We start from the raw sequence: 17,956 nt of genomic DNA, 5'->3' as shown, positions 1-17,956 counted from the left end.
GCAGCAGCAGAGATCAGAACAAAACACATTACTCACCAGACAAATCCAACAGTCCAGCTGCAATCAGGACAAAGATGGGGAGTTTTTCCTGCATCTCGTGAAGCAGCTCCTGAGTCATCCCAAGAAAATACATCCTGTCAGGAAGCAGCTCCCCGAGGAGTCACTGCTGCCTCCCAGAACTGGGCATTTGCTGGTTGCTCTGGAAGGGCAGAGTATTGGGTTACTTTATAAGAGCTTAGGGCAGACAGCAACCAATAACCTGTTCCAGAAAAAAAAAAACCTGCACCAATTGGAATCAATTGGTTTTTAACAAGAGAAGAGAATGTGTTCGTGTGTGTTTGCCATCCAGAGATGGAAAAAGTGGCTGTAAACGGGAGAGGCTGCTCTACAATTCTAATTCTACCCAATAAGGGTCAGAAGGTTTTGCCAGTTTGTGCTGATACAAACACACTCAGGGATCAGCCTGGATCCCAGATGGAGACATTCCACTAAAGCCATCCACTCCTGCAGTGACCCCAGGAGATGGACACTGTGTCCCTGTGACCCTCCAGGCAGGGTGAGGCTCCAGAGGAGGAATCCAGCTGCTGGATCCTTTCTTCCCCAGGCCTACAAGCATTGGCAAAGTGTGTTCTCCACTCAGGAGCCACAGAGAAAAGCCACCACACGTCGAGGAGGTGACAGCACAGCAACAAACCCCAGCTGGCTCAGGGCAGCCTGACCTGACATTTGGGTGAGGGAGGAACGAGACCCACAGGGGAAGAACAAGAACTTAAACTTTCATAACAGGATTTAAACTTTCATAACAGAATTTAAAGTTTCCTAACAGCCAAAGAAGAGACCAGAGGCTTCCTGGGCTGATCACACACACAACCCTTTTTTCCTTTAGCCATAAAGCCTCAGAGTCCTTGCAAACCTTCCCCTGCAGACACGAGCAGCACACAGCAGGTATCTCCCAGTGCCAGGCACCTGCACAGACACACACAGCCAGCCAAACTCCTGGAGAAGGGCTGAGGGGAAGGAGAGAACAGTCACCCAGCCCTGGCTGCCCTGAGAGCAGAGAAAACATGAGCACGAGTCAGATAAGCAGCACAGTGACAGCTGGGAAAGCACAGTGAGGGACACTGGGGGTGAGGGATGGCTCTGGCAGGGGATGAGGGGATGGCTCTGGCAGGGAGCACCAACAAACCCTGATCCATCCCTCAGCAAGCTGCTCGAGTGGAGCCTGGGGGAGGACAGACAGCACAGTCCCAGCCCTGCCACTCACCTCCAGCTGGGAACCAAGGGCAGGTCACCTCGGCTTTTTCCCACTCTCTGAGTTGTCTGGGAGAGAAAATCACCCCAACTTTTGGCATTTGTACAGCCCCTGACACACAGAGCCCCGATTCCAGCCAGTGCCTCCACCCCAGAGCTGCCCCCAGCACTCTGTGCCCTGCCTGGGGCACTGACCCCTCTGGGGAACAAACCCTGGGGGTTGTGCCTGTTTGCACTGAACCCACACACAGCATCTGTCCCATGTTTGTCTAGGCAGGGTGCAGCTCAACGGCAGGATCCTAAAAAAGCCAGAGAGATTATTAAATTGAGATTATCAATTCTGTGCCTTTCACTGAGAGGGGAAGAAAAACCAGGTGCAAGAGAATTTCCTTCTCCTCAAGTGGGAAGATGATTCAGCTGCTATTTTGAAAAGGAGATGATATATAATTTGTCAGCCACTGTTCTGGAGGGACAAGATTACCCCCACAATAGACACCCACAGGTGTCATGGAGGGAAGCTGAAGAGCCATTTTAAAGTCAAACATGACTGGCCTGTGCTTATTCATATAAGTGTAATATATTCTTTTGTTTCCTGTGTTTAAAAACAAGGCCAAAAAATGGCCATTTATTGTGTCATTTATTAAAGCAAAGACAGCTTAATGCAAGCTGTTATTTTAGGTGGTAGCCTAAATAATAAATTAACTTCTTTCTCCTGATATTGTTTTACTGGCTTCCTTGTGGGACCACAAATGCTTCAAAAAGGGACTAAGAAGCTGATGTGCTTTGAGTTAGTTTTATTAAAGAAAAGAATACTCAACAGTAAGTGGGATGAAGAACATGTTTGGAAGGTCTCTGGAGGGTTCAGCTGCTGTGCACGTATTTCATGGAGGAGTTCAGGATGGCCAGGCCATTGAGCTTCCTCAGCTGGGGAATGTGCCTGGAAAGACAACAGGAAGCTTTCTTGGAAATGGGTGGTGACTACAATGAAAGTTTGAAGCTTTCACTGCCCTGCCATACCCCTGCCCAAAGCTCCAAAGGTGTTTAATGCCATATTCAATAAATCCCTCTTAGAGCAGCACAAGAAACAGAGTTCCTAGATTACTGTTCCTCTCAGAAAGGAAAATAAATAACGCCTGATCATACTAAAATAGATGGCATTTCACATCAACAAAACTAAGAAAATAAGGTGTTTCCCTTTCCTATCTCTGGTGTGTTACACAAACCTCACAGCAGATACTTCAGTGCTGCTTTGGCATCTCCAGCAGAAGCAAGGCAGGTAAATTCTGGGACCTAAGCATTATCCCTTGCTTTCTGCAGTAGTTCAGGATGCACATGAGCAAGTTAAACTCGGTTTCCCTGCATGGAATGCAGCCCAAGACCCAGCTGTCAGCCTGGCACTCTCCTGGCAGGCAGCAGCAGACACTCCTTGCTGACGTTTCTACTTTTATCCTGCTCTCATTATTGCTCTGACCTCTACAGTGATTTCTAACATCCCTTCTTCCAGCACAGGCAAACAAACTCCTTGAAACGTGTGAAGACAGAGAACCAACCCCCCGGGAGCCCTAAAGCAGGATTTTGGGGAGAGGACAAGCGGGAATTCCAGTTGGAGGAAGGGTATTTATATAAAATAACCCCCTGCCCCGTACCCTCTTGCCCTGTGGGTACAATTGCCTTACTCTGGCCGGTTTTCCAAGGGTCATCACCTACAGAAGCCCCAGCTGGAGCAGCCCCGGGTGCTGGGGCAGTACCTGGGCTCAGCAGCACAGAGCTTCCCCAGGGCCACGGCCGCGTTCTCCCGCCCCGCGGGGCTGGCACCATCACCCCCGGCCAGGCTCAGCAGCAGCAGCACCACGTCGGAGCCCAGCAGGGCTGTGCCTGCCCCGGGCACCCCCAGGCACTGGCTGAGGCAGAAAGCAGCATTTCCCACCACCATCTCCTCCTGTGAGCGCAGGAGCCGCAGCAGCACCGCAAACCCTGCGGGAGGAGGCACAGAATTCACTCAGAGCTGCTGGGGAGCACCGACCTTCCCTCCTGCCTCCACCTCAACTCCCGGGGGCACTGACCTTCCCTCCTGCCTCCACCTGAACTCCCGGGGGCACTGACCTTCCCTCCTGCCTCCACCTCAACTCCCAGGGGCACTGACCTTCCCTCCTGCCTCCACCTAAACTCCCAGGGGCAATGACCTTCCCTCCTGCCTCCACCTCAACTCCCGGGGGCACTGACCTTCCCTCCTGCCTCCACCTAAACTCCCGGGGGGCTGAGCCTTCAGGGAAACCCGGGGGCAGCAAGGGAATTCCCTGGCAGGGCTCAGGATCCAGGAGGGACCAGCTTCACCCGCCCAGCTGTGTCCTCACTAAGGAGAGGAGCTGGAGGTGCCACCTCTGCAGCTCCCACTGGCCTGTCCCCCTGGCAGAGCAGGCACAGAGGGCTCAGAGAGCCCAGTCCACTGTCTGAAGGCAGAAATGCTGTGGTGGGAAGGGCAGCTGAGAAAAGGACCATGAAAAGCTTCCTGTAGATCCTTCACCACCCCAGGGCAGCTCAGCTCATCCACCTCTGTAACCAGCAGAGTATTTTCTGTGCCCTTGGCAGAGATGTGCAGCTCTTGCTGACCTCTGCAAGCAGCAGCATCTCAGGCCACAGAGTCTGGAAACGTTTAGAGAGACCACTGTCTACATAAAACACAGCCAGGAAGTTTCCTTGGGGATTTACATAACTTTGGTTTGTTTGTTTGTTTGTTTTTCTCCACGGTCCCTCTTCCTGCTCACACTCTACCCTTGCTGCTGCAATAATATCTCCTGCAAAGGCAGTGCTGCTCCCCACAGCAGCAGGGGCTGGGGCAGGGGCTCAATTAAGTGGCCCAGAAATGCAATTCAATGTCATGGGACTAAAGCTCGATTCCAGTGTCTGGGTTGGCAAACAGCTGACAAAAAAAAAATAAGAAATAAGTGACTTCTCAGAGGATTAATACCCAGAGCTTTGGAGGGAAGAATAAGTGTTGGTGCTATTTGAGGAAATGAAAGCTTCATCTGCAGATGACAGTGAAACTCATCTGGGCTGCACAAAGGGAAGATGATGCTCTGAGAGGCTTTTAATGAGTGGAAACCCTTGGGGTTCAAGTTGAACTACACACACTGACAGTTTCTTGACAGGTTCAACCATTTAGAGCACATTTAAGTATTCTCTGTTGTAGTTACATTAGCATTAATTGAAGCTGGATTTTAAAGCAATCTAAGCAGTGTTATACCACAAGACTAGAGCAAATATACTCCAAAATACCCTGACACCTGGCCTGGTATCATCACTGTCTCTGTATCCATCTTGTTTTAATAGCAGGCCAAATAAACACATGAAAGGCACCATAAAACAGCCTCAGCTTCTGGAAATCACAAGTTTCTTATTTTAGCCACTAACTTGATGAAATACACCCCAATTCAGTTCCAGTTTACCAGCACTTTTTCCAAAATACATCCCCTGACAAAGCCTGCTGAGCCATCTCACCAGAGGAAGGTGCAGTTTCCTAACTCAGGCCCATCACCTGCTGTGCCCATTTCAATCCACACACACAACCAGGCCCATCAAACACCCCCTCAGGAGGGAAAACAGCACATCAGCCAGAGAACTGGCTGAAGTCTTGCCAGAGTAAAACCCAGAGTTCAGTTCCACTGTGGAGGGAAAGGCAGGAACTGGGGGAGATGCTCTGCTCTCAGTCTCCAATCAGTGGAGTTGGCACTTACTTTTATCTGCCTTCACCAGCTCTTCCTGAGCCTGCCTGCTGCTCCTGGTGCAGATGCACAGGGTCTTTATGCCATAAGTGGCTGTGAGCTGCCCTCCAGCCTGGTGGATTAAAGCACATTGACAACCAGTGCACACCCTCCTTGCCCAGAGTTACAGAGTGGAGACACTCAGGTATTCCTTATTCCTAAGCCCAAATATCCAATCAAAACCTTCAGAGAGGATGAGAATTACACAAAACCCAACTATTTCAAAATGCCCTGAATGTCTGGAGGCCAATTCTTTTCAAACCATCAGATCTGAGACAAGACCCAAGCTGAGTGTCTTCTTCTAGGCTAACCTGGTCTGCATCACAGCAAGTGGGCAAAATGCACCTCAGACACATCCTGCCAGACACAGAGAAAACTGTGCAGCCCCCAGACTGCCTCCCTGGCTTAAAACTAAACCCAGACTGTCCCAGTGGACACCACGGAGGCAGACACATCCTCCCTCTCCCAGGGAAAGGAGGCCAAAGCCAGGGGCAGCTGTGGTTTGCTGAAGGGAAAATAGGAGCAGAAATAGAGTTTGACTCACTTTCAAGAATTTGACCATTTTCTTCACCACTCCTGCTCTCACTGCCTCCTCCACCGCTGAGGAGGACGCTGGCAGGACACGGCTCAGCACCCCAATGGCTCTCTGAGTCAGGGAAAAAGGAGAGGGGAGCAAAAGGAAATGTTTGTTTGCCCAGGAAACTTCAAATTATTTTGTTCGGCAGGAAAAAAACCCAAAGTAATCAAAGCACTAAAAGGAGAAGTTTGCAGAAATTCAGGGAATGACAGACTTGGAGAATCTAATGAGAAACTTCTTGAGGATGAGGCTTTTTTATTGTTTAGTGAAAACTGAACACAGCAGAGCTTCTAAACTCAGTGCAGGGGAGAGGTGAGACCAAACTGAGCCCAGTACAACTCCCTGCATGTATATTCATTAAATAACACCATTATCAGGAATGTTTTAGGCCTCAAAGCCTCGTGTACAGACCTGTACAGGGTAGAAGTTTGCTCTGATGTGTCAGGGCAGCCAAGACCACGTTTTGCTGCTGACTTACTGTGACAATCCTCCCGTCCTGGTGGCTGAGCAGAGCCAGGCACCTGCCAGTGATGGCCACAGCAAAGTCCTGCAACAACAGGGGGGAAAACTCACTTGTTGGAAAGGGTTAGAGCAGAAATGGGGTCACAGACAAAGTTCCTCACAACAAAGGATCCAGTGGAGATCAGGGAACACCCCTCAGTACGTGACTGAATGTATGAAATTCTTCCTTCTTGGTGGAACCCCGAGTTTTGAATGGTTTTGGAATGTGCCCAGTGCCTCAGAGCATCACACAGCTGGAGAGTGACTCCAAACAAAACATTTATACCTCTATGGGAAGATCCTACGTGTGCTTTACACTGTTTTTTTTTTCTCTTAACTGTGTGTTTATGTAAAAAGTGGTGGTGGAGAAAATGTTGTCAATTTTTTCCACTTTTTAGCCTACTTAAATTGTCAACAACCCTTAAAAATAACCTTAAACACCATAATTCTTTTTTAAATTCACAGATCTTGTATACCTGGATGGTCCCATTGGATTCAAGCAGCAAGTTCATCATCAGGCCCAGCACTGCAAACACACACTCCTGGTAGCTGGGTGTGCTGCCCTCAGGGCTTTCCTCCTGTGTGCCAAGGGAAGGAGGAGAGCAGTCAGGTCAGACACTCACAGTGTGCTTCCTCAGTGTGCTGGGGAAGCATCAGTGTCCCCTGATGCTCCAGAACTCAGAGAGGAGACAAAGCCCTGGGAGAAGCAGAGCCAGTGATGTCTTTTGGACACAGATTTGTTCAGGGGGTTGTTTCACCCTAGAGCTGTACACCCCAAACCTCCCATGGTTGGGCACTTAACAAGACCCTTTCCCACCCTCTGCACTCTTTAGTTTCTGAGGGCTGAGTTCATACTGGAAGGGGCTGCTCTTAAGGGGTCACTCACCCCCCTCCACCCACCCACCCATCCCCAACCCCTGCGAGCCACGAGTGCCCCGAGACCCCCAGACCTGGGGGATCTCAGCCAGGGGCTCAGAGCTTTGGGAGAGGCAAACAAACAGACATTTCCCCAGCAGGCAGGGCTGCAAAGCCCCTCCCAGCCCCTTTACCAGCAGCTGCAGGCAGCCCTGCCAGCACTCCCTGCTCTGGGCCATGCAGGAGCGGATCCCTGGCTCTGCACACAGGCTGCCCATGATGCTGATGGCACAGGACAGGGCTGCCAGGTCCACCCCCCTGGCACAGGCCTGCAAACACAAGGGTGGGAGGGACAACTCAGCACAAACACAAGCAAACTGCAGATCTGTGCTCCCGTCCCTCTGGCAGCAGGAAATGTCATTCCTAAAGGATCTCCCAAATCCCAGCGGTCCCAAGGTTCCAAATCCCCCTCGTTCTCACAGCCAATCCCCTGCTGATGCTTCAGGAGTCCTGGGGAAAAAGTGATGACAGGATTGTGTGTCCCCAAACCTCACCCTGAGAACGTTTCCCAGAACAGAACAGCTGCAATTCCAGCCAGGAACGTTCAAAAGGAAAGAGCAACAGCCAATGGAAGAGTCATGTAATTATTGTCTTGGTGCTCATTTGGAGAAGTGGAAATATTTTCCTTCCCAGCTGTATCTGCCATTCTGCAACAGAACCAGCCTTCCCCCCCACCTTCCCTCTTCCTGAGGACAGCTTTCTGTACCAATATATTTTAAGTTTGCTGTTTAAATAAACAATACCCAGGAAAGGGATCTGAACCACCAAACATCTTTGGGACCTAAAGTCCTCTCTCTTCACCTTGATCTCTCAGAAGGAAACAGAAAAAAATCACTATCCAAGACATAGAAAAAGTCCCTATCCAAGACATCCCCAGTTGGTGACAGTGGATTAAAGTCACATTAAGAAGAGCATAACACAAAGCTGAAGGTGGAATCCTGGCTTGACAGATTCCCAGTGGGAATGTGCAACCAAGTCCAGACTTTTTACTGAATATTAAACTAGGGATGTGCAGGACAAAGGACTAGAGAATAAGAACATTTTCCTGAGGAAAGTGTATAACAAACCTGCATTTTTTACACCTACAGAGACACAGGCCTGTGGCTCTGCTGCAGTTCTACCCCAGGAGCAACACAGACATGTTAGTTAGACACAGGTAAACCAGAAACACAGAAACAGCTCTTTCATACCAGCAACTGGGTGAATAAAGGCAAAGCACCCGTGGAAAGCTGGGCCCGACACTGGGCTTTGAACCTGGGGGGGAGAAAGAAACACTGAAAGACAAAAATCACAGAGAAAGGCAACACAAGAGCAACATAAAGACAACAAACATCAGCCAGCAGTGGAACCCCACAGCCCCTGGCACTGGCAGCTTCACTTTATAAAGTGCAACTTCACGAAACAGAAGGAGAGATCTAAATTACCTTTCCTCTGCAATTAAGTCAGTCAGTATGTCCATGGCCCTGCCAGCCCTGCCATCGCTGCTCTTGACAAATGCCAGCAGAATCTGCAGCCATCTGTTATTAAACAAAAAAACCAAAAAGAAAATCCCATAAAAAATTGGTGTCAGCTTTGGTTTAATTATTAAAGATTTTATCACTAAAGATCAAGATTCTCTTTTCTCAGGCTCCTGGTATTTCAGGCCACAGTTATATCTGCCTTTTTTTAAGCATCCTCTCAGATGTGTCTCATTTCTTTAACCTTTCCTCCCAAGGAAAAGTGCCTCTGGATCAATGCTGTACAGAACACAGTGGAGTGTGTGCAATTGTTACAGAATCCTTTGTGTTCATCCATTATTACTTCAAACCATGCAGTGCAAAAGCAGTAAATTGAAATTCCTCCTCTGGTTAACTCTGGAAGGAAATAGCAGGATAACAGGATAAAGGGAACAGAATGGTGGTTCTTTCTGCACTCTGTGAGCCATGGCAGCATTAAATAACCACAAATACCACTTATTAAACGAGGAGAGACCCTCAGCTGGAAACAGGAGCCACCAGAGGCAAGAGTGGGAGCTCTGGGCAAACACTGCCCTGTTTGCAGAAGGTACCTGTGCCTGCAAACCACACCCTCAGGAAGGAGCCCTTCCCACTTATTTCCACAGACATTTTTAGACACAAAATTTACCAAAGTTTTACCTTTACAGTGTGCCCTCTGAGAAAGCCTCTCCCCTGGGTGCTGGGGCAGTGACAGTGTCACCCAGGCACTAAGGACACTCTCCTGAGCCACTCTGGTGTTTGTTACCTGCTCAGGTCCTGGTGCCTGACCAGCAGCTTCCTCCCTCTCTCACTTTCTGAGTAAAGAGAAATCAGTGCCAGTGTCTCCCTTTGGATCTCTGGAATCCCAGAGGAAAGCAGCTCTGGCAGCTGGGCACTCACAGCAGGCTGAGTCAGCAGGAGACGCTGATTTTCTTCTGGAAAATACAAAAGAGGATATCTGGGAACAGTGTCCCACAGTGGCATCCTCATTGCTCTGGGGTTTTTTTGCAGCATTAATATTTTATTTGGCATCAGGTGAATACAGATAGCAAGCATTCTGTATTTCCCCTGGTGGAACTCTGTACCAATTCACCACCCACCCCAGGCCATTTCTCACCCACGTGTGTGCTCCCTAAAAACACAGCAAGGGCCACCTGCCCCAGGACTGCTCACTGTCAGTGCTAAAGGAATTCTCCTCTAATGGCTCTTCCAGAAAACTCTGCTTTTTGCAGGTGTAACTGCTTAAAAATGACAAAGTGGTATTATCTTAAGAGCAGCAACAATCAGGGGGAATTCACTTCCCAGCCCTCGGGCAGATGTGAAATGCTCCAAGGAACGGGCTGGAAATCTCCTCTCAGGATGCACAGGGGCTGCCACAGCTGTGCCTGGGCACATCCAGCTCCTGCCTCTGACCTGTAAAACTGGCTTGAAATCAGATCTGGTCCCAAATGCTGCCCCTGCCAAGCCCCAGCCCCAGCAATGCCACATGAACTGCACGTGGACTGTGATTCCCGTGGATCCCAGGGCTTTACCATTCCCAGCACACACAGCCTGCCACAGCACCAGGAGGGACACACACAGCTCCACTTCAGCTGGGCTTTTCCTCTCTGCACAGAGGCACCTAAAGGAGAAATGTCAGCTTGGAAAAAGAGCAGAGGACAGACCAAGCCATTGGTTCTTTGGGGGAAAAAAACAAATCAGCAAAGCCCCCAGGGATGAGGATGTGCCACAGGAACACTTGAACTCACCAGCTCTAAGCCCACCCCTGGTTCAGCACTTTTAGGACTATCAGATGAGTTTTGCAGAGGACATTCCCTGGGAACAGGTTTAGGATGTACAAACTCTTACCCTGGGCACAGCCTGAGCAGCACAGAGCACAGAGAGGGGGATAAATTCAGCTCTGCACTGAACAACTGTGAATATCCAGGGCATAAAAACTCTGAGCACATCTGGAAGTGCTTCAGGGCTGTTTACAGCCAACACCCAAAACACTGCTGAACCCCAAAGAAGGCTGCAGGTCCCCAGAGATGCTCCTCTTGATCACAGAGACCTTCACAGGTTGCATAAGCCCAAATATTTACTGATGGCAAATTCACAGCACCAGGGAGTCCAGCCAGGGATATTTAAAGTAACTGAGTGCTTTCAGATGTCCTTTTATATTAAGTCTTCTTTACAACCCTGCTCTCACCATGAGAGATAGGATAACTGCCCAGGAAGAGGAGACAGAAGCAGAAATTAATTATTTCTGCCCACTGCATCCAAGAGAGCACTGTTTGTGTGGGACTCAGACACAAGTCACCCCTTTCAGACGTTACAATCTGTTATTACATTCTCTTTTGACCATTTCATCTGCATTTCAGGAGGTGATTGTGTTTCTCGAGAGCAGTATTTTCATTTCCTCCTGCTGGAACCCCCCTCTGCTCCCCTCTGCAGAGCTCTCACCCTCCAACAGCCCCGTTGTCTCCGAGGATACTGAAGCCATTGTTTGTTCTAAACAACGTTTGCTCAGTGCCTGAAAAAAATGCAGAGATAAACAGATCAGCTCTGTGCCCCACCTGCCTGGTGGAGACTCCTGCTCTCCTGTGACACAGTGCTAAAAGAAAAGGTCACTGCATCGACAGCTCTGGGGGAAGAACATCATGGAAACAGAGGGAATGAATCAGGAGCAGCTTCGAAGGTAAAGACCACTCTTAATTCATGCCTGGAGCTGTGGAGAACAACTGACTTCAGGCTAAAGACTCTTCAGGAAGGCTGGAACACGAAACTGGCCTTGCAAATCAATTTGTGTTAACAGGGAATTGCAAATGTTTCTAAACAAGTGAAACGGCTCTTCAGGGACCCAAATACCTCACAAGTCTAAACAGCTCAGCTACAACACCTAGTTCTAAAAAAAATGATGTAAATACCTACTGGCCATCCTGGAATACCAAATGTGGTCAATTTTATGTTTTAAATATAGGAATAGTTGCCCTGTTCCTGTAAAAACTGCTCCCCTGTACTCGTCTGCCTGGATCACAACTCCCAGGAGCAACAACCTTTGCACCAAACACTTACAGTCCTTCACAACTGCTGCCAAAAGCCTGATCCCTCCTGTGTAGAACAGGATATCCTGGCCAGGGGTGCTGAGTCTCTGCAGCAGCTCTTTTATGGACAGGGCAGCAACATTTCCAGCCTGAACCTCCTTCTTGGCTCTCTCTTCATCCTTCACCCTCTTCTCCTCCGAGTCCACCTCGGCCACACAAGCTGGGGAGGTCAAAAGGAACCAAAGCATGGCAGGTGATGGTTTGTTCTGGTGAAGTCCCAGGTGAAAATGAAGTTCAGCCCCTGGCTCTGCCTCCTGCTCACACCTGCACAGGTGACCCTGAACTCTGGGGAGTGACCCACAGCTCAGAGACACAACCAGAGCCAGAGCTGCCTGCCCAGAGCCAGCACAGGGCTGAAAGGCAGAGCAGTTCATCAGAACCCAGGGGGGACAGTGTAAAAGTGTCTCTCACCTTTGAACAGGCTTTCCTTCTGGGGATCAACCTGCAGCATCTTCTCATAACACTGCCTGGACTTAACAGAGAGGAGAAATAGGCCCTCAATTTAAGATAAAAACAGGAAGATGGTAAAATGACAACTTAGTCAGAGTCCTCTTGCTTAAGCTCAAAAGTTTTTGGGCCACAGTACTTAATAAGTGTGAAAAATAAAATTAATGAAGACACACCAGTAAAAACTTTCCTAACCCAAAGTTGTCTGTTATTCCCAGTCCCTACAGCCAGCAGCTCTTTCAAATTAAAAGGGTTTCCAGTAAAACCCAGGAAGCTGCAAGTGGGAACAGAAAACCAGCACTGCAGTGAGAAAACACAAAAGGAGGCACAGCATTAAACCTTCTCCCTCTCACCCACAACATCCCACCAAAGCCAGAACAAACACGGTCCCACGGCCACAGGACTCAGTCCATTTACCTCAGGGTAGTGTTTCAGTGCCAGGTGAGCCTTCCCCATCAGAAAATAGGCTTTAATACATTTCTCATTGCACTGTGTTAAAAAAGAAACTATTAATTATGTGTTTAGAAAATTTTAGCCTTCTCATATTTTTTCCAGCCTTCTGATTAATAGTTTTATCTGCCCAAAAGAACTGTGGACAAAGAGGAGGGAATTCACATCACCTACTACAGTTGTTAAAAGTTTCTGTGCTGAATTATCACCTCCAGGGACCAACTTCCCTTCCCTGTGCAAGGAGCACAGGCTTTGGTTTAAGGTGGAAAGCAGGACCTTTTCCAGTTCAGTTGTGTGTCAAAAATATGGATTTATTTAAATGATTAATAACCTGCTAATTGTGTTCTAGTCATGGGCATCACTGATGGAACACAACTGAATTTGGATCCAGCTTTATATCTTCACCTTTTCCTCTTGGGAGCTTCAAGAGTCCATTTTTAAAAGGCTGGGCAGAATATTCTGTGCCAATATGTGCAGTTAAGAGCTCATTTATCACCCCAAACTTTTTAATTAAATGCTCTTAAGAGCCAGAAAAGCTTCTGCACACAGGGAGCACTGAAATATTAACTGTTTTATGCTGTTTAGATTAACTCAGAATGCAGCAATCTGGGCACATTCCCTCATTTCCATCAGCCAGTTGTCTCTATGCCCTCAGTTCCACACAAACCCAATCCCAAAATTACCTTTAATGCCCATTCACAGTCAGCAATGGCTTTTTCATACTCCTGGATCTTCAGGTAGGCCTGAGATAAACCCCAAAAAAGTCCAGGCAGGAGAATTAGAGTCCTTCAAACAACTTCTGCTGACTGTTGTACAAACACCAGCTAATTAAAAAGAATAAAACCAGGCTGCTGATTTGCCTGGCCATTGATTTTGCAGGATAATTACCAGCTGGTTCTTAACTTGTCCTCCATCTCCTTGGGGTTTGTAATTTAGAACAAACTTAATAAAATTCAACACACACACATATGGATTTTAAAAGGGAAACAGAGAATGCAAAGCAAATGTTACATTCTACAGCCACATAAGTGATTAACGAAAGAAATCAGTGTATTTTAAATAAAACTATGAATTAGAATGGGTTTTTTCCCCCACTTATTCTGGAGGAGCCACATCCAAGGGTGAGGAGACCTGAGGAAGACCCCAAGGAAGGAACAAACACATTTGGGTTGCAGAAGGATCTTCCTGGGCTCTGCCCTGGCACAGCAACACCCAAACCAGGCAGAGCAGCTCTGCCCACTGACCTGTGCCCTGTTCCAGCTGTGCCCACTGACCTGTGCCCTGTTGGTGTACAGCTGTGCCCCCTGACCTGTGCCCTGTTTGTGAACAGCTGTGCCCACTGACCTGTGCCCACTGACCTGTGCCCACTGACCTGTGCCCTGTTGGTGTACAGCTGTGCCCCCTGACCTGTGCCCTGTTGGTGTACAGCTGTGCCCACTGACCTGTGCCCTGTTGGTGTACAGCTGTGCCCACTGACCTGTGCCCTGTTGGTGTACAGCTGTGCCCACTGACCTGTGCCCTGTTGGTGTACAGCTCCTGCTTGTCCCGGAGCTTCTGCAGCCCCTCCGAGTAGCTCTGGATGGCCCCAGCAAAGTCTCCTCTCCTGAAGTGCTCATTGCCCTTCTCCTTCAGAGCTGCACACGGACACACCCTCAGGACCCAGCTGGGAGCTGCCCAGGGCTGGCTGAGGACACAGGGACACCCAGACTCGCTCCCTCCATCCCAAACCCCTCCAGTAAAGGGGATAACGTGGAGAGGAACAGCTCTGTGAGCCCCCAGCCCTGCTACAAACAGCTCATTGTGCTGGGCACAGGATTTTGGGGCTCAGACAGAGCAACAACTCCCCCAGCTCCTGCCAGGTCATTACCCAAAAACCCTCTGAGCAATTACCATTACCCAAAAACCCTCTGAGCAATTACCATTACCCAAAAACCCTCTAAGCAATTACCATTTGCCAGCTGCTCCTTTCTCTTCCTCTGTTTAGCCCGTTCCTTTGCATCCTTCTCCAGCATTGCCAGGAAAGCATCTTGGAGCCAGGGGAGTTGGTGGCATTTCAGTCAAGGGAAAAACAAAATAAAAAGAGAAAACTCATTAAAATCAATCTACAGATGAGGAAAAAAATATAATTTCTGGGGTATTTCTGAGTCATTTCTTAATAAAAAAGATGCTGTGGGGACATTTCAACAGTTAAAGTGGAATGTGAATGACAAGCTATCAGAGATAATGATGATGCCACCACTGCCAGGACTGGCACACCTGCCTTGCTGCAGCTCATCTCTGGAGATAAACATGTTTGCTTTTAAATTCAGAATGCAAAGTTTGTAGATGAGAGGCCAGAACACAGTAACTCCACCAGCAAGGCTGGAAAACACAGCCATGCTGCTAAAACCCTTGAGTGCCTTCCTAGATCTGACTGGATCTTGATTAAAATTTTATTATAAATTTTATTTTATTAACGTTATCTATTGATTTTATTAAATTCGATGTATTTTGGTAATTTTATTATTAACAATTTTAAAATTAAAATTAAACTTTTTTTACTTAAAAGCTCTGATTTTTCACTGAAGAAGCCAGCTTTGATTGTGGCAGGAGAGGAATCAGGTTTTGTATTAACAGCAGCTCTGCTAAAATCCTACCTGCATTTGCTGCCTCTGCTGGGCCCTGAAAAAAGAGAAAGACAGCACAGGGTTTTTAACAATTTTTGACATTACTGGAAAGCTTCTACTTTTGTCTTTAAGGAGGTAAGTCACCAAAATCCAAACCCCACTGCAGGAATCAAAACCCAATTAACCAAGGGACTCGTGTGTCCTCAACTAGTCTTGCTCAAGTTCCTGAAGTGCAGGTAAAAGGTGTAAATTGTGGCACCTCAGTGCAGGTAAAAGCTGTAAATTGTGACACCTCAGTGCAGGTAAAAGCTATACATTTTGGCACCTCAGTGCAGGTAAAAGCTATACATTTTGGCACCTCAGTGCCTGCATCCAACTTGGATAAATCCAAGAGAAACCCTCTGTGTTCTCAGCAGCCCCAAGGCACAGAAACCATCACATCAAGCACCTCCCAATAAAATAACTACTGGAAAAAATAAAGCCACGTTCAGCCCATGGTTGTAAATACTGTTTAAAATTCTTTCCCCTGAGCCAGGGCTGTGAATTATTTAAAAGAGTTAACCCAGCTTTGATCTCAGAGGCAAAGCCCTCACAGAGGCTCGGGTGTTGATGACTGTCCTGTTCACTGTGGTCTTGGTTTCCTCCTCTTTGCTGGCTCCTTCCTCCTGGAGCCTTCTCTCTGCCTCAGCAAGGGCCTTCTCCTTGACAGCCGAGTCCGTGGACTTCAGGCCTTGCAGCAAATTGCCTGAAAAGAAGATGGGAAAATAAGGGATTTATATACACACAGGATATCCAAGTGATCCTGGAGGGACCACGAGCTCAGCTGGCACCTGCCTCTGAAGTGACCAGCACGGCCTTTATTATAGAATTACAGAGTGGTTTGGGTTGGAAAGGACCCCAGAGCTCATTTAATTCCACCCCTGCCCCGGGCAGGGACTCCCCCCATGGAGCAGGGCTGCTCCCAGCCCGTCCAGCCTGGCCCGGGCCAGTTTATAAACACAAACATCCACAAACTCAATTTCCCGTCACTTTCCGGAGCCCCCCGGAGTGTCCGCGTCAGAAAAACAACCCAAGAGATACATTTATTTATAAATAAATACATATGTGTATATATACACAAAAGAAAGCAGCTCTCAGCATCCCCAAAGCATCATCACCGCACCTGGGCCCGTGGGGACACACCCGAGCCCACAGGGAGACCGCGGATAACCCCAAGCGGGGCAGTGGAGCAGCAATTCCCCCCTTTTCCACTCCTTTTCCGCCTCCCTTTCCCCCCAGACCCCTCCCCGCTGTTGTTCCCTTCCCCACCCGGAGGGGCCGGGGACGCGCGGCCCCCGCTGGGCACTCACTGACATCGTCCACGCGGCGCAGGAAGCGCTGGAAATCCGCCTCGGTGTCCTCGTCGCGGAGCATGGCCGGGGGGACAGACAGCGGGACAGACAGGGGGACAGGGGAGGGGACAGCGAGGGGACACGGGGGACACACGAAGGGCCCGGCGGGGCCGGGACTCGAACCCGCGGCGCCGTTGCCGGGGAGACGCGCCCGGTGACGCCGCATCCGCGGGAGGGGCGCGAGTGGGCGGGGCTATGCAAACGACGGGGCGGTGCCATGCAAATGAGCGCTTGCTATCGCGCGGGCCCGCCCCGGGATGACGGAACGGTGGGATGACGGAATGATGGGATCACGGAATTTCGGGATCGTTTCGGTTGGAAAAGCCCTCCCATCCCGCCCTGTCCAACCTGTGACCCATCCCCACCTTGTCATCCAGCGCCGCGTCCACTCGTTCCTTGGACTCCTCCAGGGATGGGGACTCCAAACCTCCCCGCGCAGCCCCCTCCCGTGACCACCCTCTTTCCGTGAAGGAATTCTTTATTATTGTTAATAATCACCTCGTCGGGAGACGCTGCAGGGCCGCGTTTCCAAAGCCAGGGCGCTGGGGGTGGTAGTTATAGGAGCTGTCGGCCACCAAAGGGAGCCAGAGCATCGCCCAGCTCCTGCTGCAGCGCCGGGATGTTCCCATTCCAGGCACATCCTCACCCGCCCGCCTGGGAGAGAACGGCACAGGCACAGCCAGGTGACCTGGCAGCGCCCAAGGACGGGTCACTGTGGGGTCTGATGGGTGTGAAATTAGAAATTCTCACTATAAATTTCCACCCCGCAGCTCCATTCGCCTGCCTCTGCTTCCACGGCTCCCGGGAGGAGGAATCCCGGGTGCCAGCAAGATGCTGAGCTCCCTCACTCCGCAGGCAGCACATCCCCTGCTCCATCCACCCCCTTTGGAGGCAGAATATCCCTTAAACCCCTTTCCCCCTCCCTCACGCACCAAACCCAAACATCTCCCTTCTCCCGCTGCAACCAGCTCTGCCCACGTCATTCACCATCCCAAAGGTGGGGTTTTATCCCTCTAATGAAGCTGTTTCCAGCCCCGTGTCCGTGGGGTCCAATTAAACCCCCCCCCCCCGAGGTGATGGCTCTGGCACTGGGATGCTCAGAAAGCTGGGTTTTTTTATTGGTTACCCCAGAAACTCTGGGGAACAAAACCACGCTGTGCTGGTGCAGCAGATGTGCACAGGTGAGACACACCTTTACTGAAAGGTGTCCAGGTCTCCATTTCCATACAAAAGCACTTAAAATGATGCCCTGAAGCACATGCACGAGATTCACAATTTGATTACAAACCAACTAATTATAATGTCTGGAAAGAACAAGAGAAAGAAGGTGTTTGTACCACAAACATCTCCATCCACGCCCCTAAACCCCCCCAGCCCTGCTCTTATTACCCCAAATTACTAATTACTTACCCTAAATTCAGGCCAGACTGGGGGTTAAAGTTGCCACACTCAGCCAGGGTGACTTTGCCAGTTGGGTGCCACGGCCTTAACAGAGGGAG

General features: G+C 49.4%; 2 protein-coding genes across 6 annotated transcripts in view; both read right to left on the bottom strand.

Annotated features, from left to right (window-relative positions):
- LOC127482128 (nascent polypeptide-associated complex subunit alpha, muscle-specific form-like) overlaps positions 1-1,463 on the bottom strand; it is an 11,741-nt gene extending 10,278 nt beyond the window's left edge. The window contains exons 1-2 of one of the 3 annotated variants that reach the window (XM_051812146.1): positions 914-1,463; positions 37-199 (exon numbers count right to left, since the gene is read on the bottom strand). In XM_051812146.1, the coding sequence (XP_051668106.1) occupies positions 37-133 (97 nt within the window). In that variant the 5' untranslated portion in view covers positions 134-199; positions 914-1,463. Of the gene's footprint in view, positions 1-36 lie in introns of all 3 variants that reach the window. The other 2 variants (XM_051812147.1, XM_051812148.1) reach the window with 2 other exon arrangements.
- Positions 1,458-17,956, bottom strand: TTC12 (tetratricopeptide repeat domain 12). 3 transcript variants are annotated; one of them, XM_051812165.1, is made up of 22 exons: positions 17,868-17,956; positions 16,416-17,145; positions 15,660-15,811; positions 15,097-15,121; positions 14,409-14,486; positions 13,973-14,094; positions 13,144-13,203; positions 12,428-12,499; positions 11,975-12,035; positions 11,535-11,723; positions 10,923-10,992; positions 10,013-10,101; positions 9,247-9,415; positions 8,430-8,522; positions 8,196-8,259; positions 7,140-7,274; positions 6,567-6,665; positions 6,068-6,136; positions 5,557-5,658; positions 4,986-5,085; positions 3,000-3,225; positions 1,458-2,188 (listed from the first exon to the last, which is right to left on the bottom strand). In XM_051812165.1, the coding sequence occupies exons 2-22, from the start codon at positions 16,621-16,623 to the stop codon at positions 2,113-2,115; spliced, it is 2,259 nt and encodes a 752-aa protein (XP_051668125.1). In that variant the 5' UTR covers positions 16,624-17,145; positions 17,868-17,956; the 3' UTR covers positions 1,458-2,112. The 3 variants fall into 3 exon arrangements, with proteins under 3 accessions (XP_051668125.1, XP_051668124.1, XP_051668126.1); XM_051812164.1 differs by having other exon boundaries at positions 6,567-6,668; positions 17,868-17,954; XM_051812166.1 differs by lacking the exons at positions 3,000-3,225; positions 17,868-17,956 and having other exon boundaries at positions 1,459-2,188; positions 6,567-6,668; positions 16,416-16,821.

This window comes from Manacus candei, unplaced genomic scaffold (assembly GCF_025592945.1).
Source record: "Manacus candei isolate 608988 ecotype Guabito, Panama unplaced genomic scaffold, ASM2559294v1 h1tg000086l, whole genome shotgun sequence".
Taxonomy (NCBI): Eukaryota; Metazoa; Chordata; class Aves; order Passeriformes; family Pipridae; genus Manacus; species Manacus candei.
The sequence above is the reverse complement of the archived record's forward strand: the minus strand, read 5'-3'. Positions and strand labels throughout refer to the sequence as shown.

Coding starts and splice junctions, on each gene's coding strand:
- TTC12 (XM_051812164.1), bottom strand. CDS start 16,623: ATGCGGCGTCACCGGGCGCGTCTCCCCGGCAACGGCGCCGCGGGTTCG. Junction 10,993..11,534: donor GGCAGCAGTTGTGAAGGACT/GTAAGTGTTTGG, acceptor CATTTTTTTCAG/GCACTGAGCAAACGTTGTTT. Junction 5,659..6,067: donor AGGACGGGAGGATTGTCACA/GTAAGTCAGCAG, acceptor TCCCTGACTCAG/AGAGCCATTGGGGTGCTGAG.